Genomic DNA, 15,677 nt, shown 5'->3' with positions numbered 1-15,677 from the left:
AGGATTCTGGTCGCACTCAGTCATTGGCTACAGGCAGCCGTGGGAAGCATGACCTCAGGTGATGGTCAGATTTCAGGGCCAAGCAGCTGAGGCTATCATTGAGTTATCTTACCAGCAGTAAACTGACCCGAGACGCCTGCTCATGGGTGCCACAGTGATCAAATATTCCTTTCTAGAGCTGCAGAAAATACATACTCTCCCCTGCCTCCCTGCAAATAGGAAGAATGGACTAACGAGCAACTTTCTTCTGTAGTCACGAGTTCAAATCACACACAGCAATGGATCCTGTTTTATAATTACTATTACAGGTGTGTTTTATGTATGTACACACAGGCATAGGTTTGTCACGATGGTGCATTCTCAGAAGTAATCATTTAAATAGTAGTCAACACTCATGTGCACCTCTGGACCAGGCAATGTCCCGCCCTAAAGCTGTGACAGAGACCTAACAGCATTCAATCACAGGAAATTTAAAATATATTCCAAAGCAGCAGGGGAGAGCTGGGGCTCCTGTCACTCTCTCTATCCTACCCATATTCAAACGGGTTTAGCTTTTGTCCATTTTAGTTTGCTTATGCTTCCCAGAGATGCTACTGGAACGAGGGCTGGCAGCTACTGCATCCCAAACAAAAGTGAAACTTGTAAACTAAATCATTGTAAAAGCTAATGCACCAATATTCTACAAATTTCTGCTGTCAAGCATGTTAGGATCATGTGAGAGCAAACTGAATTTGATCTTATAAGTTACTTCTCTTGGAAGCACAAATCCTTCTTGCTGGTGGTAATTTTTATTAGTCATGTTATGTTGAACAATGCTCTACTATTTTTTTAAGAATTATTTATTTATCTGAAAGGCACAGTTACAGAGAGAGAGAGAGAGAGAGAGAGAGAGAGAGAGAGAGGTCTCCATCTACTGGTTCACTCCCCAGATGGCCACAGTGGTCAGAGCTGCCCAATCCGAAGCCAGGAGCCAGGAGCTTCTTCTGGGTCTCCCACATGGGTGCAGGGGCCCAAGGACTTGGGCCATCTTGTACTGCTTTCCCAGGCCATAGCAGAGAGCTGGATGAGAAGAAGAGCAGCCGGGACTAGAACCGGCACCCAAATGGGATGCTGGCACCACAGGCAGAGGATCAACCCACTGTGCCACAGCGCCAGCCCCTCTAGTATTTTCTAATTCACATAAAAATTCCTTGTTTTTATTCCACATTCCTCTACATCCTTCAGGGGATCTTACTGAAGCTCTGAGGCTGTCTCAACAATGTAAGAGAAAGTTGCTCTGCTAGGATCACGCTCTGACATTGTTCTTGCTTTATTTTTTTTTTTCTGGTTTACACTCATGATCCAAAAAGATAAAATATCTTTTTTGGTGTGAGTTTTTTTCTCCTTTTTTTTCAGGGCGCTCCTCCTGCCTCAGATGAGGAGAAGAAGCCAATTCCAGGAGGAAAGAAACTTCCAGGACCTGCGGTCAACTTATCGGAGATCCAGAATATTAAAAGTGAACTGAAATATGTTCCCAAAGCTGAACAGTAGTTGGAATAAAAAAGGTGAGTGAAAAATATTTTCTTTGTCTCAAAAATCCTTCCATAGAAGGAGGCTAGTATTCCAGAAGCATTTGCCGAGTACCAGGGTTGTCAATTTCAACTAGCAGTTCTGGTGCAGTTTTCTGAAAAAGCCGTGTTTTGAGGCCTCTCTTATTCTGTAAGCAGTCAGACAGCAAATCCAGGACATTTTCTTACCATTCCTTTTCTGATCACTCTTAGGTAAGGAAGGATGATGTTGGAAGAGGAAAGAAGCCTGGGAAATAGCCTTTAGGAGCTTTTGATCTTGGGGTCCAGAGAGCCTCCCTTTATCCCATGCCTTAATTTCCCTGCCCAGATACCCCAACAAGTGATGAGCTTTTTTTGAGTTAGAGGGTCATTGCAGCAAGGATGTGGAAGTGTAAAGGGGCAGATACCTAGGAGTTCAAGCCTTGAGACAAGTAACCCAGCTGTGTGTAAGGCAGAGCAGGAGGACCCTGTAGTGACTGGCTGTGGAGGGGATAAGGGTAGGCACAAAACTATTCATGCCACCCGAAAAGGCACTGCAGGCAGGGCTGGTGACCTTATTTTCATTTTCATTGGATCCATTCAACCCTCATCCCTTGGTGAGGCCTCAGCCCACAATCCATCTGCAGACCTGGTTCCTGTGGACTGATACAGAACTGATGCCAGCAGGGGGAGTGTGGAATTGGCTCAAGTTATCACTCTTTCTCCTGTGAAACTCTGGGAGCAAATGTACACTTTATCCAACCTTACTAAAGCCCACCACGCACAGTGTACTCCATTTCTTTTTTTTCCCTGAACAAACCTTTTATTTAAGGAATACAAACTTCATGCATTTCATATGTACAATTTTAAGCAGTGTATTCCATTTCTTAAGCAGAAGTTTGTCTAAAGGAGAGTAATCGATCCTGACAACATGAGACAGATTTTTATTTGGTTCATCATTCATTCATTCATTCATTCATACATCTACTTACCTGTTTATTCAACCACTATGAACTGAGTATCTTCATGCCGAACAGTAGAAACATTTATGAATCACTTATTACTTGCCAGATCTGTGTAAACAGCATTATATCAATTATTTCTTTAAAGCCTCATGATATCCAATTATTTCCCTCATTCTAGAAATGAGTCTTAGACTGATTTTTCCCACTTATCATGGATCCTAAAAAGAGGTATGACTTCAAAATTAGTGCTGTCACTTACTTGTTATACTGCTTCAACTCCCCCACCACACATCACAGATGGACACACACTCCCTGTGGGCATTGGGCTGAAATCTTCTGACCATGGAAATGGCAGAGGTGAGCGGTGGGGCAGATGGGGCCCTGCTGTGTCTTCTCCTGCAGACAGAATGAAGAACAGAATGCTCTGTGAGATAATCCAATGTGTTGCGGCAATGTGATTTGTGTCATGCTTACATGGACATACTAGGATATTTGCGAGTTAGTTCTGCCAAAAAGATCTCTTTACAGCCTAGAAAAAGAGAGAAGCCATTTTGAGTTAAAAGAACATTATCTGGTGTTTTCAGCAGAATTACATAAAAGAACAAAGGGGTATAAACAAAACACAGTGGATTCGATGACCTTAGAATGACTCCAAGAAATCTGGAAGGGGATGAAGTGACACGAGTGGGAACTGATCTGACACGTGGCTACACACACTTGTTATTGTTTATGATGAAATGAAACAAATTGATGACCAAATGTCATGCTCAGTCCTGCTTGTGTTGCAAGTTGGGATGAAATCTTTCAAAATGCTTGCATGAACAGAACTTCCTTGTGAGAAACCCTAGAGAAGGGAAATGGATATTTTGGTGATATTTATTATCATCACCCAACCAAAAGCTATTCAGTTAGATACATGAATTTTTAATGCAAACTTTAAAGGTTCTTGCTTTTTATGAAATCCTTCTTGACCTAAATTTAATCCCAGTTCCAGTTCGAGAACAATTTGGTTTTGAAGAGTCAAAGGAATGCTGTTTTAAAATGAGCTCAGAGAGGACCTTGCAGTGTTACTGGGCAGTGAGGTTGATTTACTAGACTTGGATGTCTGCTTACAAGGAACAGAAAACAATATCAACTGAACAAATACTGAAAACCTACCAGGGCATTCAGAACAGTTTTCTACTTCAAGTTCAAAGAAAAGACTTTAACGATTCCTCTCTCCTAAACAAATTCCAAGGAAAAACCACTTAGAAAGGCCCACTTGTTCTTATTCTTACAGGCATGTGAAAATCGAAGTGATCAGAGTAATTGATCTGAATTATGAGTACAGTCATTGTTTTAAGCCAAGGAATGATCTTTATTTCTTACAGGAGAGTTGGCAAGCTGGTTTGCTTTTAACTCATCTATTCCCTTGCAAATATGTTTGAGATGCCAAGACTTCCATGGTCATGGTCTGTAGTTAGAGGGAGAGCATTTTTCACATTGACTGAGTCACTGGACTCATAAGCAAAAATACCTTAGACTAGTCATCACTTAACTCCTCACTGCTTAGATTGATTTCTTCCTTCTTGGGCCACCACTTTGTCACCCTCCCTCACCCTGTATTGTCCAATTATTTGATCAAACAGATCATTGGCTTTAAGACTGAGTGAATAATTCCATTATGTCAATAATGTCCATCACTGTGAAAACTATGAGATACAAAGTCCACATTCTAACTATTAACATACTATATACATTTAAGACAGGCAGCATCTCCTTCCATCCAAGATCACTAACTCCATTTAAATGGGATTTCAGATTTTTTTCATGCCCTGTGTCATGGCTAGCATTGTTCATAGAAATCTATTAAAAATATTAATGAAGAAGAATCAGAATGGCCAATTGCTGGCTTATTAGCAATAATGAATAATGGCTTATGGAAAAAGACTTGGGATTTGGGCCCAATCAGGAACCAGAGCAGGCAACAAAGAGATAGTAAATACCAAGTCAGAACCAAGAGACACGATAGTGTTCAGTTGAGGCCCCCATCCAGGCTTGTTTGCATCATTATTTTTTAATTTTTATTTTAATTGATTTTTAACAGCTTCAATATGATTTGTAGATACAAGTCTAAGAACATAATGATATTCCCCTCCCTCCTTCCTTCTACTTTTCTTTCTTTTTTTCCTTTTTTTTTTTTTTTGACAGGTAGAGTGGACAGTGAGAGAGAGAGAGACAGAAAGAAAGGTCTTCCTTTTGCCGTTGGTTCACCCTCCAATGGCCGCCGCACCGCGCTGATCCGATGGCAGGATAACATTTAAAATTTACATTACAGTAAAAAGGCTTGATACTTCAAGACTCTCACAGGCCTACCACCAGAGGCCACTCTCAGCTTCTCTGCTCATAGCTACAGCAGATACCCCTCAGCCTTCAAGAACAAAAGTCTAGGGAGCCTGGAGAACTGCTCAGGGCTGGTGTCTAAATAGACTCTGGTTATTTCTGTTTCCCCTGTCCTTCACACCAGTCCATGGGTGCTCATTAAGGAAACTTTGTGACCAGTTTCTGTATCATGGGCACTTTTTTCTTTCTGTACTAAGATGTACAGATACAAAACGTGGTCCCTGTTCACGGTACACTAAGTCATGAGGGAAACTGCTTCAAAAGGAATATAACAATTCAAGAATGAAATAGCAGCTTAGTAACAGAAGCTATCCTATGATTGTTTATGAACTACTAACAAGTAGACATGATCAATGTTATCACATAATGAGAGGGAGAATTTGCAATGAATTGGGGTCAGGGACAATTTTTTTTAAAGATTTATTTGTTTAGAGGCTGGCGCTGTGGCACAGCAAGTTAACACCCTAGCCTGAAGCCCGGTATCCCATATGGGCACCGGTTTGAGACCTGGCTGCTCCACTTCCAAACCAGCTCTCTGCTATGGCCTGGGAAAGCAGTAGAAGATGGCCCAAGTCCTTGGGCCCCTGCACCCATGTGGGAGGCCTGGAAAAAGCTCCTGGCTCCTGGCTTTGGATTGGTGCAGCTCCGGCTGTTGCAACCAATTGGGGAGTGAACCAGCCTCTCCTCTCTCTGTGTAACTCTAACTTTCAAAAGATTTATTTACATATTTGAAAGTCAGAGTTACACACAGAGAGAAAAGGAGAGATATGGAGAGGGCTCTTCCATTTGGTGGTTCACTCCCCAGATGGCTGCACCATCCAGGGCTGAGCCAGGCTGACATGGGTATAGAGGCCCAAGCACTTGGGCCATCTGCTGGCCCTTTCCTAGGCCATTAGCAGGGAGCTGGATCAGAAGTAGAGTAGCTGGGACACAAACCAGCATCTGTATGGGTGGCTTTACTGGTATCCCACAATGCCAGCCCCAGGGACAATTTCTAAGACACAATAGGATAGAATGACTTAAACAGAGGTTCAGAGATAGTCTCTGGACATAGGAAATGGCCCCAGCCTGTTGAAACCAGACAGTAGGGTAAAACTTCTGGGGCAGAGCAAAATGAAACTCTACAACCTGTCCACACCATTTCATCTTTTTCAGTAGTAAAATAATTCATTGATATCAAAGAACTGGAGAGGAATTGGCCTGTGGCGCTGGCACCCCAGATTCTAGTCCTGGTTGGGGCACCGGTTCTGTCCCGGTTGCTCCTCTTCCAGTCCAGCTCTCTGCTGTGGCCCGGGAGTGCAGTGGAGGATGGACCAGGTCCTTGGGCCCTGCACCCACATGGGAGACCAGGAGGAAGCACCTGGCTCCTGGCTTCAGATCGGTGCAGTGCGCCAGCCGTAGCGGCCATTTGGGGGGTGAAACAATGGAAGGAAGACCTTTCTCTCTGTCTCTCTCTCTCTGTCTCTCACTGTCTAACTCTGCCTGTCAAAAAAAAAAAAGTAAAAAAAAAAAAGAATTGGAGAGGAATCAAATGAATATCAAAGTGGTAAAAAAATGTAGTAATTACAAGAAAGGATTAATGAAGTAAAGCCTTAGAATCCTTCTACAGTTATGCTAATGAACATCAAGATAGCAGCAAAGAAAGCCATGAGACTGATGGAGCTCTGGGGAAAAAACTATCTCAGGAAAATGCGAAATTGTAGTGATCCTTAATAAATTCTTCATAGCTTTCAGTCATACATACTAGTGAAAACCTATGAAATTAATTCCCATGTGCCATTAAGAACCTAGGGAAGCCCTTGCATTTTTGTGTCATCAAGTCTTTTTAGATCAACATTGCCAAAGGTCAATAAATAAAAGTGAGTTGGTTGGAGTGACCTACAACTCCCTTGTACTCATATGCAGCCCCATAATATTAGGTTATTCTCTATCCAATACACCACATTGGCTAGCCAGTCCCGAGTATGGATTTTATTTTTTTAAAGATTTATTTATTTATTTATTTGAGAGGCAGAGTTACAGACAGAGAGAAGGCGGTCTTCCACCCACTGGTTCACTCCCCAAATGGCTACAATAGCCGAAGCTGGGCCGATCAGAACCTAGGAGCCTGGAGCTCCTTTCAGGTCTCCTACATGGATGCAGGGGGCCCAAGCACTTGGACCATCCTTAGCTGCTTTCTCAGGCCATTAGCAGAGAGCTTGATATGAAGTGGAGCAGTCAGAACACTAACCAGCAGCGGGTTAACCTACAGCACCACAAGTGCCGCCTCGATTTTGGATTTTATAGATTTGAAAAGAATCATTATTATGCTCTGTTAGGGGAGGTATGCCTTTTTCTTTGTCTGTTTGGGCTGCTATAAAAAAATACCATGGTCTGGTTGGCTAAAACAACATGCATTTATTTCTCACAGTTCTGGAGGCTGAGTATCTGAGATCAGGGTGCCTGCATAGTCAGGTTCTGGCGGAGCGCCCTCCTCCTGGCTTTTCACATGGTAGAGAGAAAATGATCTTATGTCTCTTCTTCTTACAAGGGCATTAATCCCAACATGAGGACCCCTCTGTCATAACCTCAGTTAAACCTGATTACTTCTCAAAGGCCCTACTTTATAATACTATCACATTGAAGGTTAGGGCTTCAGCATATGAATCTGGGTGGGTAGGGGGGCACAAACCTTCCGTCTATAGCAGCCCTTTTCCTCCAGTGCTCTGCCCCTCTTTTAGCATCTTCTGTTTGTGTTGTCACAATGCTTGCCAAATTGCAATGTGTTGCTTTTCCTGCATATATCTTCTTCATCGTGCTGCGATACCGCTCCTTAAAAGCTGTGACACATCTGATACATGTTGGGTACACAAAGCATGTCCGGAGGCTTTTACCAGCACCCTGATCACAGCAAGTCTGGTATCCCCTAAGATGGAGATGTCCCAAATGCTTGCACTCTTAGGGAGAGTACCATTGAAGACAAGACTACCTTCTTTTGCAAGGACTGAAAGTAGCATCACTGACCACAATCAGTAATAGGTTCAGAAATTTGATTTTAATTCATTAAGCATAGTTTCATGTTCTCCTGGGAAACTTTAAAATTGAGGGAAAATGTCAAGTTTGGCTCATATTCTCAAAAAGGGAGAAAAATGTGTAAAAGCAGAAGAAAACCTAATTTTCAAGAAATTCCTGGCTTCATTTTCAAAGAACATCTATGTCCAGATAAGACATATTTACCAACCAGTCATCCAGAGAGTTGTCATCTCTGATAGAAGAGAACACACGGTGCTCATTACTCTCAAATGTTAAACATTATGCATCACCACCATTCCTTCTGATTCAAGGGCTAATGTTGAGAGTGTTGGCAGGAGGGCAAATTGATGCACCCAGACACTTGATAGAAAGTGCAGTTAGCACCTAACAGACCCCCAAAATATATCAAGCAAAAATTGACAGAACTGAAGGGAGAAATAGATCATCTAATAATACTAATTAAGGATTTCAATATCCCACTTTGAATTATGGCTAGAACAACCAGACAGAAGATCAAGAAGAATACAGGAAACTTGATCAGCTCTATAAACCAGCTAGATCTAACTGATATAGATAGAACACTCTACCCAACAAGATTACACATTCTTTTCAAGAGCACATGGAAGAAACAGGAACCATTACAGAACAATGTTGCTGCTCTCCTTAGTAATAAAAAATCTCCAAGATATATCTGAAAAATAGAAGCTTGTGTGAGACATACATAGGTAGAATAAAACCAATTGTGGAGGTGGGTGTTGGCCTAAATGGTTAAAAAAAAAAAAAAACTGGTTAAGATGTTCATGTCCTATGTCAGAGTGCCTAGGTTTGATACTGTCCTCCAGCTTCCAATTCCAGCTTCAGCTTCCTACTAATGCAGACTCTAGGAGACCATGGTGATAGCTCAAGTGAGTAGGTCCCTGCCACCTACGTGGGCAACCTGGATTGAGTTCTTGGCTTCCCACTTCGGCCCTGGCCCAGCTGTGGCCATGGTAGACATCTGAGGAGTGAAGCAGCAAATGGGGAGCTCTCTGTCTCACAAACAACTGTGGTAAAAAATAAGCCTGTGTGGACATACATGAGATTTCTCTAAAGATAATACATTAAATTAATCATGGTGATTTCCTTTGAGACAGACTCATCTCATTAATATTCTTTTGGCTCTTTTTGTACCATCCGAATAACTCGGTCAACATTTTAAAAAATAAAAAAATCAATAGTAAACTGTAAAAAGAAAGAGCACATAGAACATTGTACAGGACAGACTCTATGTTAGGCCAGAATACAAAGTTTCAATACGTTTAAAAGGGGTGAAATCATGCAAAATATGTTCTGTGACCATAATGGAATGAATAGAAATCAATAACAGAAGGGAGTAGGGGCAATATGTAACAAATATGTGGAGATTAAACAATACATTCCTAAATAACCAATGAGTCAAGGAAAAAGAATTATACAAGGGAAATTAGAAAATAATTTGAGAGAAATGAAAACAAAAATACAGTGTACCCAAGTTTGTAGAATAAAGCAAAGCAGTGCTTGGAGGGAAGATTATAGTTGTAAATACCTATATTAAAAAAGAAAAAGACCTTGCATCAATAGCAAATCAATGATAACAGTATTATCAACTCCATATTTGGGAAAATGCCTTTTATCATCTTAGGTAAACTTATTAAATTGATGGGTAAAATGGAAATATCATCCCTTTCAAATGGTAAGGCAAAATAAGTTTAAAAAATTTATCTGTTTAAACAGTATTACAATGTAATAGAAGCTGGGAAATAAAAAATAATTGCACAGAAAATTGCCATTTTAGCATAATGCTCACTTTTCTATCTCCCGTTCTGGTCTTTGGGTTTGCATATGGGATGCAATACAATTAAGTTGCTAACAATATGTTTTTTAGAGGTAATGAAGAATTGGTCCTATTTCCTTCCACCTTAGCACCTTTGGGCTCTATGTCTCTATTTTCCTACTCAGAAAAAACAGAAAATGATTCCTCCTTCATAGGGTAGTTGTAAAGGATTAGGGAAATGTATTTATAGAATACATCCGGCATAGCAACTGGGATGGGGAAATAGCTAGTAAATGGGAACTGGTTCTCCTTATATTTTGTTTCTTCAGTAGCACCATTCGTAGCACATGTGCAGTTTTGTATTTTGCTTTTCCACCTTAAATTCTGTTAGATTTTTTTTCATGTGGCTTTGCAGCCTTCAGAATTAAGAGGATTTATTTCTCATTGTCTTTGACTTATCACGATTTCATAACCTTTTCCCTCTGCCAGAAGATTTAGGACTGATTTATTATTTTACATGGTACTAAACTTAAAAAAAATCTCCAAATGTCTTCTCTGTGGTTTGCTGGAAATTTTTTGTCCTCAATTTTGAAGTGCTCCCTGCTTTGACCCAATTACAGAAGCTCTATTCACTTTATCTGAAGGAAATGGTTTTATGCTGAGATTTTTCACTCTTGAGTGCCACAATGTTTCTGTTGATTTGTGTTGCTCTTTTCTTCTGCTCTTCACTCGGGTAGGATAAAGACAAGTTCTGCAGTGGTTCTGAACCGCATCAAGGTTTTGTTCATTTGTTTTCCTGTCTGGCAGTGCTCTTGTTCTAGGCCCTGGCTATAGCCTGTGTGGGTGTAAAGGACTCTTGAGGGTGAACGCAAGGAGTCTTTGAGTCGATTGTGGCAGGTGCTTTAAGGGCCTCTTGGTAGCAAACACACAGAAGCAACTTGGATGGTTTCTATGAAAACAGAGGATTGGTGACCGAGCTTCTAAGGGTGTAGACTTGAGAGCGATGGAGAACACCTGCAGCCAGCTTGGTGCTAGGCGGAGGTGACTCAGGACCCAAATCTCCTTGTCTACCAATGGGTAACTATTCATGGGCCAAATCACAGTTATGAGTGGTCGTTGCCCTGCTCCTAGCATAATGAAACTCATGACTGTATTTCAGTGGTTCTCAGTGCCAGGATGAATCTTGCCCCTCCCCCCCAAGGAGGTGCTTGGCAATGTTTAGGTTGTTACAAGTGGAGGCAGGGGTGGGCTGCATCTCTCAGGGAGAGCCCAAGGATTCTGTTTGATGTTCCATAAAGCCCAGGACTGCCCCAACATCAAAGAATGATCCAGCCCTGTGTCAGTACTGCTGAAAGTGAGTAATCTTGCTTTATCTGCTTGAAAGGTTGATGGGAGGTCCAGCTTGCTGCGAGCTTTCCTTTCCAAGCAATGCATGGCATTTTATAGAAATGAAAACATTATGAAAAAAAGAATATAGCGATTAATTGTCCAAGATTTGTAACTTCCTCACAGTAACTGTAGACTTAGGAATGAGGCACTTTTTTTTTTTTTTGACAGGCAGAGTGGACAGTGAGAGAGAGACAGAGAGAGAGGTCTTCCTTTGCCGTTGGTTCACCCTCCAATGGCCGCTGCGGCCGGCATGCTGTGGCCGGGGCACCGCGCTGATCTGATGGCAGGAGCCAGGTGCTTCTCCTGGTCTCCCATGGGGTGTGGGGCCCAAGCACTTGGGCCATCCTCCACTGCACTCCCAGGCCACAGCAGAGAGCTGGCCTGGAAGAGGGGCAACCGGGACAGAATCCAGCGCCCTGACCGGGACTAGAACCTGGGGTGCCGGCGCCACAAGGCGGAGGATTAGCCTAGTGAGCCATGGCGCCGGCCTAGGAATGAGGCACTCTTAAGTGATTCTCTTGTCAGTTGGTAAATTAGACATAGTTACAGTATATGATATATATAGATCACCCCTGAGTTATGCTATTAGGCCTCAAGCCCAACAACTTTTGGCAGGTTAATTTTTCATCTCAAGTGTGTCAGGAAGTAATAGGTTATTTCAGCAGATCAGCAGGTCTTTTGAAATATTAATGTTGAGCATTAGCAATAATTAGCACCGATGTCAATATCATTCTATTGTCATTAGCATTACCATTTTTTATATGCTTGTGTTATGCCTGACACAGCATCTTGTGTTTCTCATACATTATTCCATTCATTCCTTGTGCTGACTGCATGGGGTCCATACTCCAGTGTGCATTTTGTTTAAGGGGGACTAAAGGCTAGAAGAGTTTACGTAATTTGGCCAAGGTTGCCCAGCTCGCTTCGCAGAGGTGAGGCACAACCCATCATCTGCCATACTCGATAGCCAGTCCTTTTAATCACCATCACCCACTGCATTCTTTAAAAATGTCCTCTCAGTTGTAGTCTTTGAAAATATTTCACTGTGTTGGGTCAGACTAGAGCAAGCAAAGGCTAAAAGGATGCAGAGACTGTTACCTCGACAAAGAGGCACACTGAACCACAACTCTGACATGGTTTTCTTGTTCCTCTGTTCATTCAATTGTTCACTCTTCATCCGTTCGTTAAGCCAGCCAACATTTATTAGGCATAGAGGATGCTCGTGGTGCTGAGTGCACCAGGCACTGGAAAATCAAACATGAGTCACACAGAGGCGTTTACCCTGATTTAGTTTAATGAGCAAAATATTGCATGGAAACATAAATAATTTACTTTTTAGGGGCCTGGGGAAAAGGGAAAGGCTAATGCTCATAAATACCTGAGAAAGAATGAGAGAAAGAGATGGAAAGAAAGGCGAGGAAAGGAAGCGGGGGGCGGGGGGGCAGGGAGCGGGGCAGTGCTGGAGACAGCAGGGCCTGTGCCTGGTGCTGGCAAACCTGCTGCAGAGAAACGCCAAGCCTCTGCAGAGCCACCTTTGCTGCCCTGCCCGGATGAGCAAGGGCTTGTCAGCCGTCTCCTAGCCATGACGCCTTTTCTCTCATTCCCTCTCACGCTGTGTGCCGCCCACGCGGAAAACTGGGGAAGTGAATTCCAGGCTGTCTAATCAGGCTTGGCTGCATCGTGACAACGCTGCTCGTTTTAACTCCCCGCACGTGCTGTGGCATTTGAGAAGGAATCACGAGGAGCAAATCAAGACTTGCAAATTCAACTCATAGTCTCTTGTCATGCTCCCTGCCTGCGAACAGATCATTCCACACCCTCGGTTTAGGGCTTTATGCAGATGGCAAGGGGTGGCTGGTGTATTCCCAAGCAGGGTCAGTGAATTGGCTTCTCACCAAGGGAAATTTCTATTAAGCCGTCGACAGATTGGAGTCTCTTTCGTCTAGGCAGGTGGCACAAAGGCTGCTCAGAATACTTCATCTTGACTGCTGGAAAAACCACAGAAAGCAAGCATGTCCTATCGCCAGAAAGTCATTGGATGCCTTCTGTAGGAAGGACAGTGGCACTTCCTGCCACCCCAGAAGACGTGTCCTGACACAGAGGGTGCAATTGGATCCTGAACGAGTTGACATGTATCACTTAACCCATACTACCCCCTCAGTCTTGTCTGATGCCCAGTTTTGGATACAAAATGGCTGTCCTTTAGTTCCAGAGCCAACAATCCACTCCTGAAAAGTTACCAAGCAGCCTTATTAGATCCTGAGTATTCAAGCATCCATTTTCAGACTCAATTAATTTTCATTTCCTAATCGTTTTGTACATGGCCTGGTAGGAATTTATCTTGGCTGAATTAACCTTTTTCTTTATAATACAAATCAGTGGGCATGAACTGGATTTGGATGGGGAGGATTAGAGCCCTGGAACCAATCTGTTCATTTATTAAGTGAACATCTTTGCACCTACTGTGCCAGGTACTGCTACATTAGAAGGAGGAAATACAAGACAGTGTCCCACAAGGAAATCCCAGACAAGCTGGGTGAGGACACGATAGGCGATTGTTAGCAAAGAACCACGGCAGCAGGTATGAGACAAGGCACTGTCTTTGAATATAGATGACAAAGGAAGAGTCTGGACAGGATGTTGGGAAAGAGGTATTCTACTGGAAAATACGTTGAAGAGAAGTGGTTCAGGCACAGTTGCATATTCTGGCTTATGCTAATTTCCAAGGTCTTCGAATCTGCATGATCACTCTGCCTCTATTTCTTTATCTGAAAAAGGAGAAACATAGCTCAAGGCGGGTGATTCTGCCTTCCACCCTAAGGAACATTTAGTACTGTTTAAAGACATCTGTGGTCGTCACACCTCGGGGTGTGCACCGTTGTCACCTAGGGGCTAGGGCCAGGGATAGTGCTGAATATCCTACAGTGTCCAGAAGAGTCCCCACAGCAAATGCCTCTAGTACTGAAATGGGGAAACACTGAATTTCAGCACGTAGAAAGTCCTCAGCACTGTGGCAGCTGTTGCTGTTATTAACTACAGAATATTTCCATCAGAAAGAGCCTAATTTAAGGATCCTCATCTATTAGCGACAGAAACTGAGTCCCAAGAGCAACTGAATCAAGGTCAGTGCCAGTCTGAAATCGCTGTCTCCTATTTCCCAGTTTACTGCTCCCACTTTCCAGGCAAGGCCAGCAGTTTTCAGGTAGAGCTACTGACAGTTGAGAAGGGTCTGGGGCCTGAGTTCTGCAGCAAAGAGTGGGGTGATCACAGCAGAGTTGGCCATGGCTGTGCAAGGTGCTAAGTGGCTGGGACAGGTTTCCTGCAGCACATGTGCCCACCTGGCAGCACACGATGGATGCTAGATGTGCTGGGAAGAGTGGAACACACTGGGTCTCCACTTCCAGCTAAGTCATGTAGCAACTCTGTGACCTTGGGCAACTTCCTGAGCACTCTGAGCCACATCTATTAATAGGGATAATAATGCCAACCTTGACAGGGCACCCTAAAAACAGTGAGGTGACTCAGACGGGGCACCTGGCCCCAGCTGGCATCCAGAAAGTGCCCATTCCCTTCGCTGGCCCCACAGTCTGCCCATGCCTTCTGCCCTCTGCCCCTTGCTTCCAAGGCCAGGAGCTAGTTGGCCAATTTTTAAATAAAATCTTCTCGAAGGAATAACTGTGTATCTCCCTAAGGAAACTGGGAAAAGCTCATCGAAAATTCCAATCCACTAATTATCTGTGACTAATAGATGAGCTCAGTGAAGCTCCCGGGAGGATCACTTTCTCAATCCTCTCCATCTTAGAGCCTTCAAGCTGGAGCCAGTTCCTTTGGTGAGTTCTAAACTTGCAAGTGTCCTCTTTCTCCTGGAGGAGGCACTGCAGTTCCAGTTTTCAAAACCTGCAACGGCTCCCGTTTCCAAAGCCCTCATCTCAAGACGGCAAAATTATCACCATTTCACCGGAGTGCTTTCATTTTGCTCTGGAGACTTCAAGTTATTTCCCTCTTCTCCCTCCGACCCCTAGTTTTTAACTGGCCAATATGCCTGGTTCATAATTTCTGATTTTTCTCTTAAGAAGCACTTGGAGAGTCCAGCTGCTACTTCCCTACTATCAAGGAAAAGTCAAACAATAGACTTCATATACCATTTTCTGGGCATTTTCAATGGGCTTGATGACCACAAAAAAGCAACTTGTCTTTTTATCACTCTCTCATATGAGAGGACTCCAAAAAGATGGTGCACAATGGAATTAAAAGATGTTTATTTTGGTGCAGAATAACTTCAAAATCCATGCATAGTTTTTTTTATAATATGCATTTCCATGAACTTTTTGAACACTCCTCATACATAGACCATGTACTATTGGAGTCTGTGCCAGAAAATAAAAGGAGGCCCATGCTGATCTAAACATCTAGAAGTGCCCTGGGTATCTTCTCTATGACATCCTGTCCTGGTTTATACTCCATTCATATCCAATGTATGATTATTGTTGTCCTACCACAATGTAGTTTCTGACATCACTGAATTTGATAATTAAGTGATAGCTACTTAGCAATAAGAATGAAACAGGTAGTCAGCAAATAATAAACACAGATGCCAAATAATGTGGCAGC

General features: G+C 42.9%; 1 protein-coding gene across 1 annotated transcript in view; it reads left to right on the top strand.

Moving 5' to 3' along the window:
* The window catches only part of SMPX (small muscle protein X-linked), a 60,931-nt gene that overhangs the window by 24,476 nt on the left and 20,778 nt on the right, over nucleotides 1-15,677 (top strand). The window contains exon 4 of the mRNA XM_008272443.4: nucleotides 1,396-1,544. Within this exon, the coding sequence (XP_008270665.1) occupies nucleotides 1,396-1,530 (135 nt within the window). The 3' untranslated portion in view covers nucleotides 1,531-1,544. The remainder of the gene's footprint in view (nucleotides 1-1,395; nucleotides 1,545-15,677) is intronic.

Source organism: Oryctolagus cuniculus, chromosome X (assembly GCF_964237555.1).
Source record: "Oryctolagus cuniculus chromosome X, mOryCun1.1, whole genome shotgun sequence".
Taxonomy (NCBI): Eukaryota; Metazoa; Chordata; class Mammalia; order Lagomorpha; family Leporidae; genus Oryctolagus; species Oryctolagus cuniculus.
The sequence above is the reverse complement of the archived record's forward strand: the minus strand, read 5'-3'. Positions and strand labels throughout refer to the sequence as shown.